Here is a 21,259-nt window from a genome sequence, read left to right on the forward strand (position 1 = left end):
AGTTTAGGTGACCCCGAACTTGGCGGGTGTCTGTATAGCTTGCTGTGATGGCGAGCTATGTACTCAGAATATTGAAAAATGTGCTTTCTCCGTAAAGCTATTTTAAAATCTGACACAGCGGTTGCATCCAGGAGTAGTCTATCTATAATTATTTAAATAATTGTTCGATTTTTCAACGTATTTGTCAACGTTTATGATGAGTATTTTTGTAAATTGATGTGCACATTCACCGGAAGTTTTGGTGGGAATACATTTTCTGAACATCACGCGCCAATGTAAAATGATGTTTTTGGATATAAATATGAACTTTATTGAACAAAACATACATGTATTGTGTAACATAATGTCCTAGGAGTATCATCTGATGAAGATCGTCAAAGGTTAGTGCTTCATTTAGCTGTGTTTTGGGTTTTTGTGACAAATGTCCTTGCTTGGAAAATGGCTGTGTGATTATTTTTGTCTATGTACTCTCCTAACATAATCTAATGTTTTGCTTTCGCTGTAAAGCCTTTTTGAAATCGGACAATGTGGTTACATCAAGGAGAAGTGTATCTTTAAAAATTGTGTAAAATAGTTGTATGTTTGAGAAATTTGAATTATGACATTTTGTTGTTTTGAATTTGCCGCCCTGATATTTCACTGGCTGTGTCACTGGCTAGCGTCCCACGTAGCCCACAGAAGTTAAGCCAACTACGCAGTAACCTACTCACCTTTGAAAAAGATTACAGAGATTGAAAATCCAGAAAAGAGACGTTAAATTCTACAACCACCTAAAAGGAAGTGATTCCCAAACCTTCCATAACAAAGCCATCACCTACAGAGAGATGGACCTGGAGAAGAGTCCCCTGATCAAGCTGGTCATAGGGCTCTGTTCACAAACAGAAAAAGAGCCCCAGGACAGCAACACAATTAGACCCAACCAAATCATGAGAAAACCAAAAAAGAATTACTTGACCCATTGGAAAGTATTAACAAAAAAACTGAGCGAACTAGAATGCTATTTGGCTCTAAACAGAGAGTACACAGTGGCAGAATACCTGCCCACTGTGACTGACCCAAACTTAAGGAAAGCTTTGACTATGTACAGACTCAGTGAGCATAGCCTTGCTATTGAGAAGTCGAGGACATACTCGAGGAGACAGGCTATGTGCACACTGCCCACAAAGAATTCGAAGACAAACCCAATTTTGATAAACTCCCATATTTACTGGGTGAAATACCAGTGTGCCATCACAGCAACAAGATTTGTGATCTGTTCCCACAAGAAAAGGGCAACCAGTGAAGAACAAACACCATTGTAAATACAACCCATGTTTATGTTGATTTATATTCCATTGTATACTTTATCTATTTGCACATCGTTACAACACTGTATATATATATATATATATATATGACATGTTTAATGGCTTTATTATTTTGGAATTTCTGTGAGTGTAATGTTTACTGTAAATTATTGTTGTTTATTTCACTTTTATTTATTATCTACTTCACTTGCTTTGGCAATGTTAACACATGTTTCCCATGCCAATAAAGCCCCTTGAATTGAAATTGAATTGAGGATAGACCGTATTTCAAAATAAAACGGTCGAATCGTGTCGGAGACCGTAAAAATAGGACTTGCACCAGCCGCCCCTCCTACACATGTCAATCAAACCCCTTATCAACAACAGAGAGAGTAGTCCACCTATGGCAAGCCCTCCAGGAATCACAACCTATCACAACCGTACTTCACCGCTTCCAACAAAACAATGCCACTCCTTCACTAACATGGCGTTTCACTAGTGGACTGGACACTGGCTTTCGAGATAAAATTGAGGTTTAAACGGTGTGACGAGAGACAGACCTCGTTGCAACCTGAACGTGAGTATGACAGATATGCGGATATATTTGGTGCAGTGACAGTGGTGTCATTTGCTCTGTAAATTGCTTAGCGCGCGGTTGCCAGTTATCGCAGGCGTCTCTTGACATCGATTAGAAAACGAACCTGTAAATGGCAACGCTAGCTAGATTAGCTCGTATTAGCTAGCTGGCGATGAATCGGAAACAGCGCTTTAGCTGGCAACATTAGCACGTGTTTTTGTCACACAGCATTGATTGTGTGAAGTTTTAGCCAGGTGCATTGCATTCTTGTTTTTCCATGGCAGAATCTGCGGACACTACCATTGACTCCCAGTTATCTAGATGGCATGTGAAACCATAAGCTCCATATGCACACTAAAACCGGAAGTCACTATAAAAGCATCATGACATGTGAGCTGTCGCTCCTCGCCTCTCTCTCCCATAGACGACAGTGTAAGTACAGGTCAAATCAGTGCAAGGAAATCCAAGGATAAGCATACGCAGAAAGTGATTACATTACATCTATTGTACATCTGTCAGCAACGAATAGTTCTGTTTCTGAATGGCTGGCTATATAAGTTGATGACGTCTTTCCGTATGTGTACAGTAGTTTGCACCAGTTGCTTATTGGACTGCATTCTTACACCATGTATAGATGTAAAGTAAATTATCATACACGTTGGGTGTGGTTCCTGTACCTGTTCAGCAGAAACTGTCAGAAAGACATCCGTCTCTACCTCTTTCCCACTGCAGTCATGTAGCCCACAGATCTACTGACCTATAGCTAGGGTATGAAATCACCGCTGACTGACTGCTATATGCCAATACCGTAATAATTTATCTTTCCCTTTAATTGATCTCTTCCCCACACAGATCTACCCAGCCATTCGTGACTACAGTAACTAGCCTCCAAAAACCCTGCAGTGAGTCCATGTGGGCGTGCATGGTCATCCCCTCAGACTGGCAGAGCAGGCTGACATAGCGGCACCAGGAGGGGGCCAGTGGGTGACATTGTCCTCCAGCCGAAGTTGGGGCTCGAGGGGACATCCGGAGGGGATCGAGGGGACATTCGGAGGGTGAAGGCGCTGCCTATGCTCGTCTGGTGTGTGTGAGACTCGGAGCATGGTGTGAGGCTGCGCTGGTTGCCATGGAGCTACAGGATAAGAAGCAAGTGAGTTTCCTAGCGCCCAGCGACGTCAGCTGGCTCCCTTAAGTGGGCTGTTTGTGAAACAGAGAGAGTGTGTGTGTGTGTGTGTGTGTGTGTGTGTGTGTGTGTGTGTGTGTGTGTGTGTGTGTGTGTGTGTGTGTGTGTGTGTAGCCGCTCTTCCAAGATTTTTTGAAGCTGGCCAGTAAATGTAAGCTATTCATGACAGACACATTGAATCCGTCTTTGGTCTGGTGTCTCAAAAGAGGAACTGGACTGTCAGCTTGTTATCATGAGCCTGTACTTTAAAAGCAGTGAGCTGAAGGTTGACAAGTGTCAGCAACCACACCATCCGCTCTCATTCTCAGCCTCCTCCCTTTCTCTCACCCCGCTCTGCTGTGGAGTTTTTTGCTCTGCTCGTACAGGAGTAATAAAGGCCTAGAGTATATCAGTTAAAATAATATGAATTGGATTGTGATTTATCAGCACCCTCGACACCATTACTTCCCGCGGCTGTGAATGTACATGGGTTCTAACTTTTTACTTTACAATTGTACAATTTATTCTCCCTGCATATGAAAACCGAGCACAAGATGATTCACACGCTGAGCCTACTGTACATGATGAGCTGATGACGACTAAGTTGTACTTCACGTTTTAGTCTGGAAAGCAGCTGTTTGAGTTGGTTTTGTTTTACAGGGACAGTGCACATTAATCAATGTTTCAGTAAAAGTGCCGGTTTTAGCCAGCCGGCTAATTTTCAACCCCAGTCCCAGGGCAGGTTATTGTGAGGATTTTCCTACAATATTCACAACATATTGAGCAATTATAGTCTGTAAAATTACTTTATCAATCCAGCAGTAGATGAAACAAAGTAAATTCTCTCCTCCCTCTCTCCCCGGTTTTAGCTTGCTGCTATAACTGTCTAGCTGGCTAGATTTCGGGTATTTACTAGCCAATACCAGTGACAAACTTGGGTATGTTATCAACATATGGCAATACACAAACAAAATCTAGCTCACTTATTTTGCCAGCTAGAAAGAAAAGGCCACAAATGAATTCAGAAATGGAGCAAGCTAACGTTAGCTGATGCCTCTTCAACAAGAAGCATCTGTGACAACATTGAACCTAAGAATTTTTTTAAATAAAACTTTCCCATTGAACAAAATCCACAGTTCACTCCTCCAAAGAAAGCCTGTCTCCGGGACTTCTCCAAAATGACCCCAGATCCACAATCAGATCCATGACCAAAGCATCACATTTTAATTTAGGCCGCAGGCAGGCTCTATTGAAAACTCCCCCGGCACCACATACACCATCCATCGAGCCATCCACACACACACAGAGCCCAAGTGCTCCCAAAACACAAATCATGCGGCTAGCTCCAGAAATAAACTATCCACCCCTCTAAAGAAAACATGGCTCCTTTCACCGCTACGTCACCACATCCATGATAGAATACATGCCCGAGGCGTCGTGTTTCGTTTTAGCCCGCAATCCACACACAGACGCACACAGTTTTGGCCCTAGCAACAGGGCTCTATACAAAAACATTGCCCTCCATCGCGAACAAAACAACTATTTTCCCATAGGCTTGTACTATCTAGCATGACAGCACCAGCAGTTGGCTACCAACAGCTGGCAGACATGTTCATTTGGTTACTTTAGCGTTATTCAGTGTTATTTAGGTTCCGTGTGGCTCAGTTGGTAGAGCATTGTGTTTGCAACGCCAGGGTTGTGGGTTCGATTCCCACGGGGGACCAGTACGGAGAAAGAAATGTATGCATTCACTACTGTAATTCGCTCTGGATAAGCATCTGCTAAATGACTAAAATTTAAACATTTAGATGGAAGATGTGAACTAAATGCGGTAGTTCTATAGCTAGTTAACGTTAGCATAGAGGTAGTAAGCTAGCTCTTTCACTTACAGTACTTTCGGAAAGTATTTAGACCCCTTGACTTTTTCCACATCTTGTTACGTTACAGCATTATTCTAAAATGGTTAAATTATATTTTTTTCCATATCAATCTACACATAATACCAAACTGAGCAATCAAGGGAGAAGAGGATCTTGAGAGGATCTGAGATTGAGAGGCTCTGCAAAGAAGAATGGGAGAAACTCCCCAAATACAGGTGTGCCAAGCTAGTAGTGTCATACCCAAGGAGACTCGAGGCTGTAATCGCTTCCAAAGGTGCTTCAACAAAGTACTATGCGAAGGGTCTGAATACTTATGTAAATGTGATATTTTTATTTATTCATATTTTTTTCATAAATTTGCAAACATTTTAAAAAAAACCTGTTTTTGCTTTGACATTATGGGGTATTTTGTGTAGATTGATGAGTGAAAAAAAGAGTTATACTCACGTTTGCATAGCAAGTGCTGCTACTCCCTGCTACCACACAAAGGTTGGGTCCCTACCCCCACTTGTTTTAGGGGCCTGGGGATTATGTAGAAGGACTATGCTCAGTTTGGGTGACTTTTTAAAAGGACTTTCTACTCCAAAATGAAGGGAAAAAATATATTTCCACCTCCCAGAAATTAAACAATTTACCCATGTTACATTTAGCCCCACTCTCCCCTATGCACTCACAGGGAATAGCAGTGGTAACTTACTTAACCATGCCACTGCTAAAAACTCTTGGTTTAAAATGTTGCAGTTAACTTTAGGAGTTAAAAGTAGGAATGGAATGCTGGGGTCCCCTTTTTAACAAAGGCCATTAACTTCTGTTTTCCCTGCAATTGCAAGAATTGTCATGCATTGACTTCTTGTCAGAATGCATGTTTCCCTCCCTATAGCACTCGTAACTTGTTCCTCAAGGAATATTTATCTTGCATAAAACACACAACAAGCTGACTAGGTAAATAGATCAATCTGACAACCTCAGAGTAGAGTAGTTTTTCTATTCATTACTTGTTTTGTTTGCAGAGCAAAATTAAATGTGGACTGTAATTTTGTCATGGCGCACCACCACAGCTAAACAACTGCTGCGGAAACACTGCAAAGCACAACCCTCAATACAGTTTCTCTTCTTTCCACCCATGCACTCTTTCTTTCAGCTTTCATATGCCTCTTCTCTTTTTACACTCTCCTGTATCATCTAGCCAGACATTGCAGAGGCACATTCAGTCAGCTAGTCCAGCTGGCACTGAGCTGTTGCTGAGCTAGACCAAGATTCAGTGTAGGGCAGCGAGAGATGAGACAGGCTAGCCAGGCATTAGGATGCTGAAGCGGTGTCACACAGGCTCTGACGTCCGGGTGTGTTTGTGTGTGTGTCCATGTCTACAGGATTTTCTGCTTCTTGACTCTGGAGAATTGTCCATTTATTTATAGCTGTGTGGGATGTGGAGCTTGAAAACAAAGCTGAGCTCAAATTAGGTGTGTCTGTAGAGTGTGGGAAAAGATTGGGTTCCCACTGACATTAGGTGTGACTGTTCCTCTGCAGCTGGCTTCCCTTCCATTGTAACCCTAACCCACTGACATTAGATATGGCTGTTCCTCTGCAGCTGGCTTCTCTTCCATTGTAACCCTAACCCACTGACATTAGATATGGCTGTTCCTCTGCAGCTGGCTTCTCTTCCATTCTAACCCTAACCCACTGACATTAGATATGGCTGTTCCTCTGCAGCTGGCTTCCCTTCCATTGTAACCCTAACCCACTGACATTAGATATGGCTGTTCCTCTGCAGCTGGCTTCCCTTCCATTGTAACCCTAACCCACTGACATTAGGCATGACTGTTCCTCTGCAGCTGGCTTCACTTCTGTTGTAACCCTAACCCACTGACATTAGATATGGCTGTTCCTCTGCAGCTGGCTTCACTTCTGTTGTAACCCTAACCCACTGACATTAGGCATGACTGTTCCTCTGCAGCTGGCTTCACTTCTGTTGTAACCCTAACCCACTGACATTAGGCATGACTGTTCCACTGCAGCTGGCTTCACTACTGTTGCGCATAACAAAACTGAAAAATGTATATATATATAAACACAACAATTTCAGATGTTACAGTTCATCTAAGGAAATCAGTCAATTTAAATGCATTCATTAGGCACTAATCTATGGATTTCAGATGACTGGTCATACAGATATGCATCTGTTGGTCACAGATGCCTTAAGAAAAGGAAAACCAGTCAGTATCTGGTGTGACCACCATTTGCCTCATGCAGTGCAGTGCAACACATCTCCTACGCATAGAGTTGATCAGGTTGATTGTGGCCTGTGGAATGTTGTTCTACTCCTCTTCCATGGCTGTGCGAAGTTGCTGGATATTGGCGGGAATTGGAACATGCTGTCGTACCCATCGATCCAGAGCATCCCAAACATGCTCAGTGGGTGACATGTCTAAGTATGCATGCCATGGAAGAACTGGGACATTTTCAGATTTCAGGAATTGTGTACAGATCCTTGCGACATGGGGCTGTGCATTATCATGCTGAAACATGAGGTGATGGCGGCGGATGAATGGCACAACATTGGACCTCAGTATCTCGTCAAAGTACCTCTGAGCATTTAAATTGCCATCGATAAAAATGCAATTGTGTTCGTTGTCCGTAGCTTATGTCTGCCCGTACCATAACCCCACTGCCACCGTGGGGCACTCTGTTCACAACGTTGACATCAGAAAACTGCTCGCCCACACGACGCCGTACATGTGGTCTGCGGTTGTGAAGCCGGTTGGACATAGTGCCAAATTATCTAAAATGATATTTTTTTAATTTTAATTATTATTTAAAACAATATATATATAAATTAATATTTGTTATAATGACAATTACAATAATACTGAATGAACAATGAACACTTTAATTTTAACTTAATATAATACAAAAGTAAAATCATTTTAGTCTCAAATAAATAATGAAATATGTTCACTTTGGTTTAAATAATGCAAAAACAGTGTTTGGAGAAGAAAGTAAAAGTGCAATATATGCCATGTAAAAATGCTAACGTTTAAGTTCCTTGCTCAGAACATGAGAACAGAACATATGAAAGCTGGTGGTTCCTTTTAACACGAGTCTTCAATATTCCCAGTTAAGAAGTTGTAGGTTGTAGTTATCATAGGACTAGTTCTCTCTCTATACCATTTGTATTTCATATACCTTTGACTATTGGATGTTCTTATAGGCACTTTAGTATTGCCAGCCTGATCTCAGGATTAGATAGGCTTGAAGTCATAAACAGCGCTGTGCTTCAAGCATTGCTAAGAGCTGCTGGCAAATGCAGGAAAGTGCTGTTTGAATGAATGCTTACGAGCCTGCTGCTGCCTACAACCGTTCAGTCAGACTGCTCTATCTAATCATAGACTTAATTATAATATAATAACACACAGAAATACGAGCCTTAGGTCATTAACGTGGTCAAATCCGGAAACAATTATTTAGAAATCAAAACGTTTTCTTTCAGTGAAATACGGAACTGTTAAGTATTTTATCGACCGGGTGGCAACCCGAAGTCTAAATATTGCACTTCCATTGCACAACCTTCAAAGTTATGTCAATTATGTAAAATTCTGGCAAATTAATTACGGTCTTTGTTAGGAAGAAATGGTCTTCACACAGTTCACAATGTGCCAGGCATCCCAAACTGCTGCAAATACCCTGACTCTGCTTGCACAGAACGCAAGAGAAGTGACACAATTTCCATAGTTAATATTTCCTGCTCACAGGAATTTATTTTAACTAAATATGCAGGTTTAAAAAATATATACTTCTGTATTGAATTTAAGAAAGGCATTGATGTTTATGGTTTGGTACATTGGTGCAACGATTGTGCTTTATTTGCGAATGCGCTTTTGTTAAATCATCACCCGTCTGGCGAAGTTGAAGTAGGCTGTAATTCGATGCTAAATTAAAAGGCACTGCATTGATTATATGGAACGCAGGACAAGCTAGTTAACTACACATGGTTGATGATATTACAAGTTTAACTAGTGATTATGTTAAGAGTTTTTTTTATAAGCTTAGTTTAATGCTAGCTAGCAACTGACCTTGGTTCCTTGCAGCCACAAGGTCCTTTTGATGCTGCACTCGCGTAACAGGTGGTCAGGCTGCCACGCAGTCTCCTCATGGATTGCAATTTATTGCAATGTAATGCCGATTACAGATTGTTATGAAAACTTGAAATCGGCCCTAACATCTAGACGTTCCGCTAGCGGAACACCTGCTCCAATATCGAATGATGGGCGTGGCGCGAAATACAAAGTCCTCGAAAATCCGAAAACTTCAATTTTTCAAACATATTACTATTTTACACCATTTTAAAGACAAGACTCTCCTTTATCTAACCACACTGTCCGATTTCAAAAAGGCTTTACAGCGAAAGCAAAACATTAGATTATGTCAGCAGAGTACCCAGCCAGAAATAATCAGACACATTTTTCAAGCTAGCATATAATGTCACAAAAAACAAAACCACAGCTAAATGCAGCACTAACCTTTGATGATCTTCATCAGATGACAATCTTAGGACATTATGTTATACAATACATGCATGTTTTGTTCAATCAAGTTCATATTTATATCAAAAACCAGCTTTTTACATTAGCATGTGACGTTCAGAACTAGCATTCCCACCGAACACTTCCGGTGAATTTACTAAATTACTCATGATAAACGTTCACAAAAAACATAATTATTTTAAGAATTATAGATACAGAACTCCTTTATGCAATCGCGGTGTCCGATTTTAAAAATAGCTTTTCGGTGAAAGCACATTTTGCAATATTCTGAGTAGATAGCTCGGCCATCACAGGCTAGCTATTTTGACACCCACCAAGTTTAGCCCTCACCAAAGTCAGATTTACTATAAGAAAAATTGGATTACCTTTTGCTGTTCTTCGTCAGAATGCACTCCCAGGACTTCTACTTCAATAACAAATGTTGGTTTGGTTCCAAATAATCCATAGTTATATCCAAATAGCGGCGTTTTGTTGTGCGTTCAAGACACTATCCGAAGGGTGACGCGCCCGGCGCGTTTCGTGACAAAATATTCCATTACCGTACTTCGAAGCATGTCAAATGCTGTTTAAAATCCATTTTTATGCGATTTTTCTCGTAAAAAAGCGTTAATATTCCGACCGGGAGTCGTTGTTTTTGTTCAAAGACTGAAAATAAAAACATGGAGTCGTCTCGTGCACACGCGCCCCAGTCTCATTGTTCTCAGATCGACCACTTACCAAATGCGCTACTGTTTTTCAGCCATGGCCTGCAAAGTCATCATTCAACGTTCTGGCGCCTTCTGAGAGCCTATGGGAGTGTTAGAAAATGTCACGTTACAGCAGAGATCCCCTGTTTTGGATAGAGATGACAAAGAAGGCCAAGAAATGGTCAGAGAGGGCGCTTCCTGTTTGGAATCTTCTCAGGTTTTGGCCTGCCAAATGAGTTCAGTTATACTCACAGACACCATTCAAACAGTTTTAGAAACTTTGGAGTGTTTTCTATCCAAAGCTAATAATTATATGCATATTCTAGTTTCTGGGCAGGAGTAATAATCAGATTAAATCGGGTACGTTTTTTATCCGGCCGTGAAAATACTGCCCCCTATCCATAAAAAGTTAATCGGCCATGCCGATTGTTCGACCTCTGATCTCTGCTGTATCTCTGCTCATTTACAACCGTGTCCTATTGGCTTCAGTTAGTTTAGCTCATTAGTGACGATAATTCTACTGTACAGTTTAGCTGTGCATAGGACCAAGGCAAAGCAGCTAGCATGGTACTGCTCTGTTTCAGCTGTTATGGGCAGCCAAGCTGTGTGTACAAGGTGCTTTTTGTACCATAAATGTCCATGAATTTCTGACTTTTGAAGTGTTTGAATCATTCTTGACTGTAATGTGATTTGTGGATTCAAATGATATATTTTGTGTGTGTGTGTGTGTCAGGAGGAGGGGGGGGTGGGGACCCTGGGCTTGTCCACTGGTCAGGCTCTGGGAACACTGAGGGACCAGCTCACCACCCTGCTTGACCAGCACCAGACCACAGGCCGTGGCAAACAACCCACTGCACAGGTAGATACCACCGCACACACTCACATACATACACATTGACGCGCACACACACACTTTGTTGTAGAGCGTAATGATCTGTTTTGTTTGTTGATGTTATTTTAGGAGCAGTGGGTGAAAAGCTTCCTTCACCATGGCAACCGCCACTCCTGTCTCCATTGGCCGGGAGCCGCCCTCACACTGCTGGTGGTGGTGGGACTTCTCTGTTGTTATGGCAACCAGCCGCACGGCAGGTGTGTTTGACTGTAGAGCTGGGACAATAGACAGAACATTATCCACACAGACCATATCGTTCATTACGATAAGTAGCCTATACTAGAGAAATGTGAATTAAGTGTGTTAATATGGGTGATTGTTAATGGGACAGTTGGTGGCTACAACCATCAGACTAGTAGTTTAAAGGATCATTTGAATAAACGGTGGTGCACATTCAAGTTATAAGCTTAGCATTCTCTTTATTGTTATGGCATCAATTCAGGCAATATATCGCGGTATGGATTTGTGTCCATATGGTCTAATTTTATTTGATTGTGGGTGTTGTTTAGACTGGAACGTGTGGGTGTTGTTTAGACTGGAACGTGTGGGTGTTGTTTAGACTGGAACGTGTGGGTGTTGTTTAGACTGGAACGTGTGGGTGTTGTTTAGACTGGAACGTGTGGGTGTTGTTTAGACTGGAACTTAAACCCAAAGGTTCCTATCAGAGCTACCTCACGGTAAAATAAGATTGAAACACAGGAATCCCCAACAGTCTCAATGCTATCATATCTCTCCTTTTCTCCTCTCTGTAGTTCTGGGATAGAGCTGGTGAACGCTGCGGCCCTCCTCATGCTCTTCACGCTGAGCTTCATGCTGATTGGTCGACAGCAGAGGCTGAGGAGAACTGAGATGGTACACCGACTCAACAGCATCATCAATCAGCTCAACGGTGAGAGAAAAGGGGGGATGGCGCAAGAAGGAGATGGGATGAGAGTTGACAGTTGGAGATTTAAATGGAGGGAAAACGTTAAGCAATAAACACTTTTACTTGAGGTTGGCAAGTTTACACCATTCTCGTTTTATGATCCTATCTTTTAATTTCCCCTTCCACCCTCTCTCTCCCGCCTCCAGGCTACCTGTCGGGCTGGGCAGATTTGGGTGAGGGGATGAGGTGGTCTCCCTCCCTTTACCCTGACCTGTACACCCCCTCCTCCCCCTCCTGGTCACTCCACTGGACCTACCGCGACTCCAACCTGGTCAACCTGCCTGTGTCCCTACTGGTGGAGGGAGACGTCATAGCACTACGGCCAGGACAGGAGACATTCGCTTCTCTCAGAGGCATCAATGTACGGCGAGAGGGAAAGAGGGGGGTGGAGAGAGGGAGGGAGGCGTAGATGGTAAAGGTGAGAGAGGAGGTGGATACTGCTTATGTGGATGTCTCACCTGTATCTCCCTTCTCCAGGATGACGATCATATAGTTCTGGAGCCAGGTGACATGTTCCCACCTCGTTCCCCCCCTCCCTCCCCCCGGGGGGACCAGAAGAGGGGTCCCCAGAGCCCCCAGCAGCACCGCCTCTTCAGGGTGGTCCGCACGCCCATCCTCGACAGCGTCAGGTGGGCAATGCATCCTCTTGAGGCTAAACAGTCTGACAAACTTTGATTTTGAGGTGAACGGGTTTGAGGTAATAATTCACCACTTTCTAGTTTGCTATCCAACAATTCTTGGTCCAAGAATTCAACTCGAGGAGAAAGTTTGCGCAAATCATGAATGATCATCTAGAGTCAAAGGAAACCTGAAATTGTCCCGTGATTGTGACATCTCAGTGTGTCATTTTGAAGCAGTTTAAAGATACTGGGCAGGTTTCCCAGACCCACATTAAGTCTAATACTGGTCTAAACTGCATGTTTGTTGTTGTCCAAGATGAGGCTCAAACCGTCTCATGACGTCATCTGAAATGACTGACACCCCTGGCTGAATCCACCTCTGTGCTTTACAGGAACAGTCTGGACCTGGCTCTGTCTCGACCAATCACAGCCCTGGATAACGAGAGGTTCACCGTTCAGTCCATCATGGCCAAGTTCGCCTGCCCTATTGTACTGGTGAGGAAAGCAAACACAGTTTCTTAATTAAAGCCACTTGATGTTGTCCCTCATGTTATCCCTCTCTCCTCCTATAGATGGCGTTCTTGGTTGTGAATACAGTGCGTTATTTCTTTGACGCCCCTAGCCTCACTCCTGGACGCTTCAACTTCATCCAGCTGCAGGTATGGCGACTGAACACCTCTTCCTGACCGTGCCCCTTCTCCATATTTATAGCAGGGTTGGCTAACCAGTGGGGGCGGAATCTCTTCAAACCTATAAAATATTCCTATTGTAATAAGTGTTGTGTTCCAGCTGATGGGAGTGCTGCCCATCCTTCCCCTGCTGTTTCCTGTCATGTGGGTGCTGGTCAACACCTATGGAGAGGCTAGCGTCCTGGCTGAGTCCAGCAGAGCTTCTCCTACTGGCCTGGTGAGAAACACATACACAAGCGCCATGCGAGACACAGAGAGATGCCTCCTGTGTGGTTTAACTAGCCTCTTCTCTCGCCCCAGCTTGCTAAGTTCTCCGAGGACACTTTAAGCAGCTACACTGAAGTGGTGTCCTCCCAGGTATAACTCCTCAAGTCCTACCCCTGTCTCCCCCCTCACTCCCTCGTCCCCGTCCTCACGCTGCCCGCCCTCGCCCCTGCACCCACCACTGTGAAACCCTGTAGCTCACACACACCCGCCTCACTCATCTTCTTTTGTTGTTTGGGACTCCAATCATATATTTGGTTTTGCATTGTTTATCCCTAATGTGATTGATTTTCTTCAACTGGCATGAGATCTCTTGTCTCTTTGGAATTTCTATTGGTTCTCTCTCGCTGTCAGCCAATCAGTCTTTCTCCGATCATCCCTAATGGAAGGGCAAATTTGACTCATGTAGTTTGGGCAATTTTTCATCATACCATTTCTTCAGCCAATCACGTAACCCTTCGACTCCCCCCACAAACGGCAGTACTCACCGCCCCCACCTCTACGTTACTGACACATTGGCCCAGTCCAGAACTAACCCCTTCCCTGCTATAGGGCTTGGTTCTGGATCGGCCTTTCCCATGAGCCTGCCACTTCTGTCCTCTAGCTTGCAATGCATGATGGGGAAACTCTACCTCACTAGCTGTGTACTTCAACTCTCAAACGACTTCCTTTACTCAAATGCCTTACTTGATGAACATTAATCTGGAAATGGTCAGAAGGACCTGGTAGAAATATAATTTCTTAAGAAAAGGACTTAAGGAAAGGAAGCATCTGAGAGTATTGGGTCATAATCCCTGATTGCATCGCCTGGACTGTAGTCAGACTGAAGACATCTAAAATGACGTCTACAAATACTGTGTTTACTCACATTTAGGTTTCAACCATTTTGGGAAAGATGAAGGTGTTCTAGAGGTGTTTTATTTTCCACTTTTCCACTAGTTATATACCGTGCCTTCAGAAAATATACAGACCCCATGACTTATTCCACATTTTGTTGTGTTACAGCCTGAATGCAAAATGGATTAAATATATTTTGTTTACACACAACATCCCATAATGACAAAGTGAAAACATGTTTTTAAAATGTTTGCACATTTATTCACACCACTGAGTCAATGCATATTAGAAGCACCTTTGGAATCGATTACAGCTGTGAGTCTTTCTGGGTAAGTTTCTAAGAAGAGCTTTGCACACCTGGATTGTATAATTGCACATTATTCTTTTTGAAATTCTTCAAGCTCTGTCAAGTTGGATGTTGATCATTGCTAGACAGCCATTTTCAAGTTGATTTAAGTCAGCTGTAACTAGGCCACTCAGGAACAATCAATGTTGTCTTGCTAAGCAACTCATGTAGATCTGGCCTTGTGTTTTAAGTTATTGTCCTGCTGAAAGGTGAATTCATCTCAGTGTCTGGTGGAAAGCAGACTGAACCAGGTTTTCCTCTAGGATTTTGCCTGTGCTTAGCTCCTTTGTTTTATTTTTATCACCAATCCTTAATGATTACAAGTACTGTAATTTCCGGACTATTAAGCGCACCCACTGAATTTAAAAAATATATTATTTTGAACATAAATAAGCCGCACATGTCTATAAGCCGCAGGTGCCTACCGGTACATTGAAACAAATGAACTTTACACAGGGTTTAACGAAACACGGCTTGTAACAAAAATAAATAGGCTTTAACGAAACATGGCTTGTAACAAAAATAAATAGGCTTTAACGAAACACGGCTTGTAATAAAAAATTTGCAGTAAGCTTTAGTTGTCTTTTTGCACTGAGTCAATTCCTCACGCTGCTGTTTCCAACGTCTTATCATCGACTCATTAAGACCAAGCTCCCATGCAGCAGCTCTATTTCCTTTTCCAACAGCCAGATCAATCGCCTTCAACTTGAAAGCTGCATCATATGCATTTCTCCATGTCTTTGCCATGATGAGCGTGACAAAATGACTACCGTAATCAGAATGATGGGAAGTTTGAGAGCGCTCGATTTAATCTAAACAGTAAACAAAAAAGATGTTTGAGCTTAACCCGTTCGGCAATTTCATTGGTCTAATGAAAGCTTCATGCCGTCAAAAAACTGAGCACGTCACAGAACGTGTTTTTTTTTCTGAAAAAAACAATTTTGAAAGCGGGAAAAATCCATATATTAGCCGCGTCATTGTTTACACCGCGAGGTTTAAAGCCTGGGAAAAAAGTTGCGGCTTATAGTCCGGAATTTGCGGTATATCCATAACATGATGCAGCCACCACTATGTTTGAAAACATGGAGCGTTGTAATCAGTAATGTGTTGGATTTGTCCCAAACATAATGCTTTGTATTAATTGCTTTTCCACATTTCATGCAGTTTTACTTCAGTGTCTTGTTTGCAAACAGGATGCATGTTTTGGAATATTTTTCATTCTGTACAGGCTTCCTTCTTTTCACTCTGTCATTTAGGTTAGTATTAGGATTGTGACGTAAATACAATTTTCTCCTATCACAGCCATTAAACTCTAACTGTTTTGAAGTCAACATTGGCCTCATGGTGAAATCCCTGAGGGGTTTCCTTCCTCTCCGGCAACGGAGTTAAGAAGGACATCTGTATCTTTGTAGTGACTTGGGGTGTTGATACACCATACAAAGTGTAATTAACTTCACCATGCTCAAAGGGATATTCAGTATCAGCTTTTAAATCTTTTTTTTACACATCTACCAATTGGTGCTCTTCTTTGTGAGGCATTGGAACACCTCCCCAATCTTTGTGGTTGAATCTGTGTTTGAAATTCACTGCTCAACTGAAGGACTTTACACATATGTGTTGGTTACAGGGATGAGGTAGTCATTGAAAAATCATGTTAAACACTATTATTGTACACACAATGAGTCATTTTTTTTATTCATTGGTAAACAATTCTTTAAACATAATTCCATTTTGACATTATGGGGTATTGTGTGTAGGCCAGTGATACAAAATCTCAATTGAATCCATTTTGAATTCCGGCTGTAACACAACAACATGTGGAATAAGTCAGGAGGTTTGAATACTTCCTGAAGACACTGTATCTACCTCAATTACCACTGTAGCCCACTATACTGTAGATTATATTGCCTGCAAAATTGTATCAACTATATATTTTTTTTAGTGGGTGAAATTGCTATCTAGTCTAAATGTGTGTTTGTGTGTGTGCAGGAGATGCTGCGGTGTGTGTGGAGACACCTGGTGGGTGTGCTGAAGGGAGAGTCACAGACACTCTGCTACACTTCCAGCCTGCTACACACACTTGGCTCTGTCACTGTAAGTGTGTGTGCGTGTGTGCATTTGTGTGTGTGTGTGTGTGCATTTGTGTGTAACTCGCTCTCTTTCTCTCTCTAGGTGTTGTGTTGTGTGGATAAACGGGGTGTATTATCCTGGCCTAACCCCAGTCCAGAGACGGTGCTGTTCTTTAGTGGTCGCGTGGAGCCGCCTCACAACGACAGTCAAGAAGACCTGCGAGACGACCTCTCTGTCAACTCCGAGGACCGGGACGAGGTGGGTGTGTGTGTGTGGGTGGCATGTCGTATCTTCCTATATACCGGTATGGATACATTTACTTCACTGTTTCTAACAGTATTTCAATGTTTGGTTAAATGTGATACGCCACTCCGCTGTGTGTAACGTCCGTTTTTATAGTTTCCTCCGCTACTTGAGTCGTCTCTCACCATGCCCCACCACCTGTCACTCAAGGAGTGCAGTTGTTCTCGACCACAAGTCCGCTTGACGCTCACTGTTCAGTCTGCATGGTCAATGCAGCAGATGAAACAAGACGTTGACGACAACGATGCTGCTTTCCGCTTTGGCTATTTCAGCCACGCCCGTTGCTGACAGGTGTATAAAATCGAGCACACAGCTATGTAATCTCCATTGGCAGTGGAATGGCCTTACTGAAGAGCTGTGACTTTCAACTTTGCACCGTCATAGGATGCCACCTTTCCAACAAGTCAGTTGGTCACACAGTGCCCTTCTAGAATTGCTGTGTGCTTGATTTTTATACATCTGTGTTAGAATAATTTGATATCTTGATGATAATAATCAATAATCAATTCGCCTTGACTAATGCCCAAGGTTTGTAAGACAATGGGTTAAATAATTAGGCAAGGACTCAGCTTTCTGCAAAAGGTTTCTGTAGCTTTATTCATGAGAACGTTCTGAGGTCAGGATAACAAAACAGTCATTTTATAGTTCTTGCTTACTTACGCACATGCATTTACACACAAACTGTTGGTGACCTGCATCCCCCATTGACTTCTCACACTGTTTATCACTACCTAGCTCAGCTTGTTCCTTTCCCTCAAGGTTAGGAACCCTTTGAAGTTTTACTCCCTTTACCATCTGTCCCCTGCTCTCTACACTAATTACATACACACACATTTCTTTCCCTCTCCAGTGGTTCCTGGACTTTCTGGAACTAATCAGACCAATCGATCATTACATTGATTATTCATTAACCATGCTGTATGACTAATAATTCATCATGGTTTATTGATTCATTTACCTTTATTAGATAATTCTCTTATCAATCTGTCAGCAACGAGTGTGGCTGAAATAGCCGAAACCACACATTTTAAGGGGTGTCCACGTACTTTTGTATACATAGTGTATATTAGTATGTTTTTTTTTTTTTTTTTTGTATTAAAAAAAAATAAAAAATCTAACATTAGTCCAAAAAAATTCTTCCACTTTGACATTAGAATATTTTGTGTAAATTGTTGTCAAAAAATGACAAGTCCATTTGAATCCCACTTTGTGAGACCGCAAAATGTGGGAAAAGTCCAGGGGTGTGAATACTTTCTGAAGGCTCTGTAGTTCCCATTGTCTTCCGTGAGATGGCGCTATCTGACGTGAGACAATGATCTAGTTCCTGTGAGACTCGTTTGATAGGTGTGTCTTTTCAGCAGTGGTGGTAAAGGTAAAGATACCTTAATAGAAAATCACTCAGTAAAATACTTCTTGAGTAAAAGTATTTTTTTAAATATACTTAAGTATCAAAAGTAAAATTATGAATAATTTCACATTCCTATTAAGGAAACCAGACGGCACGATTTACGATTTTTTTTATTTTACGGATAGCCAGGGGCACAGTCCGACATAATTTATAAACAAAGTGTTTCGTGAGTCCACCAGATCAGAGGCAGTAGGGATGACCTGGGATGTTCTCTTGATAAGTTTGTGAATTGGACCATTTCTGTCCTGCTAAGCATTCAAAATGTAATAGTACTGAGAAAAATAGTATGGAGAAAAAACACATTTTCTTTAGGAATATAGTGACCTAAAAGTTGTGAAAAATATACCCCAAAAAACTACTTAAGTATTTATTTACTTTATTTTAACTTGAGTACTTTCAATCACTGAAAAGCAGTGGTGTAAAGAGTGATGTCTGATTGGCTGTTCATCCTGTCCGTCAGACACAGGAGGGGGAGGCTCTGCTGTGTATGCCAATGATGGATGGGTATGAGCCCAGCGAGACGTCACATGACACTGGCTGTTCGCAAGCACGGGAGACACACACACGCACCAAACACCCCTCAGGATCTAATGTCAGCTTCAGCCATGACACAGATGGTGGGGATCAGGGCCCTGAACAGGTAAAACACACACACACACACACACACACACACACACACACACACACATCCTGTATATCATTCTCTTGTCATCTTACTACACAGCATTTCTCTCCCCTTTCTCTCACCACCCCTCTCTCAGGACATGGTGGGTTGCTGTGACAATGACGCGGAGGACTACGTGTGTGACTACCACCTGGAGATGTTGAGTCTGTCTCAGGACCAGCAGAACCCGGTGAGTATCCAGTTTGACGAGCAGGGCTGGCAGTGCCACCTGCCCAGCCTCAAGCCCCTGGGCCTCAACATCCTGCTCAACCTGTGCAACGCCAGCGTCACCCAGCAGCTCTGCCGCTTCTCCGACCACCTCAGTAACCTGGCGCTGCAGGAGAGCCACGGGGCCGTGCTGCCCGTCCACGTGCCCTGGGGACTGTGTGAGCTGTCCAGGCTTATAGGTGAGGAGAGGAAGAGAATCACACAGAAAACTATACATTTACTCTGTGAACTCCAGACTCATACACACTGACCCCTTCTCTTTCTTCCTGGGTTTCTCTCAGGGTTCACTCCTGGAGCGAGGGAGCTGTTTAAACAGGAGAACCACCTAGCTCTGTACCAGATGCCCTGTGGGGAGAAGGCCAAGGAGTCTGTCCCTCGACGCCAACATAACTTTACCAAGAGACAACCTCCCATCAGCCACCTCATCTCCCTCTTCATAAGAGACTCCTCTTCCAGTGAGAATAGCTCAATTTGTATTTAATTTTTTTCTCTATAACTCTTTTGTTCTTTGTATTTTTCCCCTCGCACTTATCTCTCTTACCCTCCCTCTCCTTTAACCCTTGACCTCTTTCTTGGAATCGTTTTGTTGCACCTCTGTGACCCCTGAACTATCACCTCTAGATAACGTCCAGATGTTGTCTCACGGCTCAGCTGACCTCATCCTGGAGGCCTGCACTGATGTCTGGGACGGAACCGACATCTACCCCCTCTCTGGCTCCGACAGGTCAGAACAGCCTAATAACAGCCTTATGGCAGCCTCATGAAAACCATTATTAACCCTTTATATGGTAACCCCTCTACAGGAAGAAGGTTCTGGACTTCTACCAGCGGGCCTGTCTGTCGGGATACTGCTCTGCTTTTGCCTACAAGCCCATGCAGGTGTCTCTGTCCAACCAGCTCAATGGGAAATGTGTGGAACTAGCCCCCGGACCCAACCTCTTCTCTGGGGTAGAACTGCCCTCCACCACCCCTATCAAACATGTCTCCCGCAGGAACTCCTGGAGCTCTGATGGTGAGGGAGGGAGGGAGGGAGGGAGGGAGGGAGGGAGGGAAGAGTTGAGGATGCAGGAAGGGAGATGCTGCTACACTTACAGATGTGTTTTGTACCTTAGTGTAACTTTTGCTTGGATGTATTTTTGTGTTGTCCCCCTCTTCTCTCTCTCTCTCCATAGAGGGTATAGGAGGTGTGGAGAAGGACGACTGTGTTCAGGCTCTGAGTGGTCAGATCTTCATGGGGATGGTGTCATCCCAGTTCCAGGCTCGTCTGGACACCGTCAGGCTCATAGACGCTCTGGTCACCGCCTGCATACGCTTCGTCTACTTCTCTATGGAGGACGAACTACGCAGCAAGGTGTGTGTGTCTGTGGGTTTGCTGAGATGTATGTGATGATGATGATGATGCCGGTGATGATGATGATGATCTGTCTGTTTTGTGAATGTGGTAGGTGTTTGCAGAGAAGATGGGCCTGGAAACAGGGTGGAACTGTCATATCTCTCTGACCCCAAACAGAGACAGTCCCTGTGACGGCGCCCCCAACAGCCCCGGCCAGTACTCCGTACACGATGACCATCAAGACTCTAGAGATGAGGCAGAAGGGCTGCTGTTACCGGAGGAGGAGACCACTGATGTCCCCAGCTTCCTGGAGGACTGCAACCGGGTACAGGAACAAGTACTGTTTGTCTTCCCTCGTCTGTCCCTTCCCCCTGTCTCATGCTAATCCTTCTGTCTCCCTCCAGGCCAAGCTACCTCGTGGTATCCACCAGGTTCGTCCTCACCTGAAGAACATTGACAACGTGCCTCTGTTGGTACCCCTCTTCACCGACTGTACCCCAGAGAGTGAGTCTGAACATCTCCACTTACATGAAACAAGCTTTTCTGTT

At 43.3% G+C, this 21,259-nt stretch overlaps 1 protein-coding gene across 4 annotated transcripts in view; it reads left to right on the forward strand.

Moving 5' to 3' along the window:
- Window positions 1-21,259, forward strand: part of LOC106578893 (transmembrane protein 94) — a 37,799-nt gene that overhangs the window by 6,522 nt on the left and 10,018 nt on the right. The window contains exons 1-21 of one of the 4 annotated variants that reach the window (XM_014158131.3): window positions 1,549-1,863; window positions 2,716-3,013; window positions 10,866-10,991; window positions 11,094-11,221; window positions 11,777-11,913; window positions 12,096-12,310; window positions 12,427-12,578; window positions 12,962-13,064; window positions 13,142-13,228; window positions 13,359-13,475; window positions 13,559-13,615; window positions 16,695-16,799; window positions 16,878-17,033; window positions 18,947-19,126; window positions 19,248-19,557; window positions 19,660-19,833; window positions 20,000-20,102; window positions 20,182-20,390; window positions 20,551-20,729; window positions 20,824-21,036; window positions 21,116-21,215. In XM_014158131.3, the coding sequence (XP_014013606.1) occupies window positions 2,990-3,013; window positions 10,866-10,991; window positions 11,094-11,221; window positions 11,777-11,913; window positions 12,096-12,310; window positions 12,427-12,578; window positions 12,962-13,064; window positions 13,142-13,228; window positions 13,359-13,475; window positions 13,559-13,615; window positions 16,695-16,799; window positions 16,878-17,033; window positions 18,947-19,126; window positions 19,248-19,557; window positions 19,660-19,833; window positions 20,000-20,102; window positions 20,182-20,390; window positions 20,551-20,729; window positions 20,824-21,036; window positions 21,116-21,215 (2,875 nt within the window). In that variant the 5' untranslated portion in view covers window positions 1,549-1,863; window positions 2,716-2,989. Of the gene's footprint in view, window positions 1-1,548; window positions 1,864-2,001; window positions 2,296-2,715; window positions 3,014-10,865; window positions 10,992-11,093; window positions 11,222-11,776; window positions 11,914-12,095; window positions 12,311-12,426; window positions 12,579-12,961; window positions 13,065-13,141; window positions 13,229-13,358; window positions 13,476-13,558; window positions 13,616-16,694; window positions 16,800-16,877; window positions 17,034-18,946; window positions 19,127-19,247; window positions 19,558-19,659; window positions 19,834-19,999; window positions 20,103-20,181; window positions 20,391-20,550; window positions 20,730-20,823; window positions 21,037-21,115; window positions 21,216-21,259 lie in introns of those variants that run through there. The other 3 variants (XM_045702372.2, XM_045702373.2, XM_014158132.3) reach the window with 3 other exon arrangements.

The sequence above is a fragment of the Salmo salar genome, chromosome 19 (assembly GCF_965601325.2).
Source record: "Salmo salar chromosome 19, fSalSal1, whole genome shotgun sequence".
Taxonomy (NCBI): domain Eukaryota; kingdom Metazoa; phylum Chordata; class Actinopteri; order Salmoniformes; family Salmonidae; genus Salmo; species Salmo salar.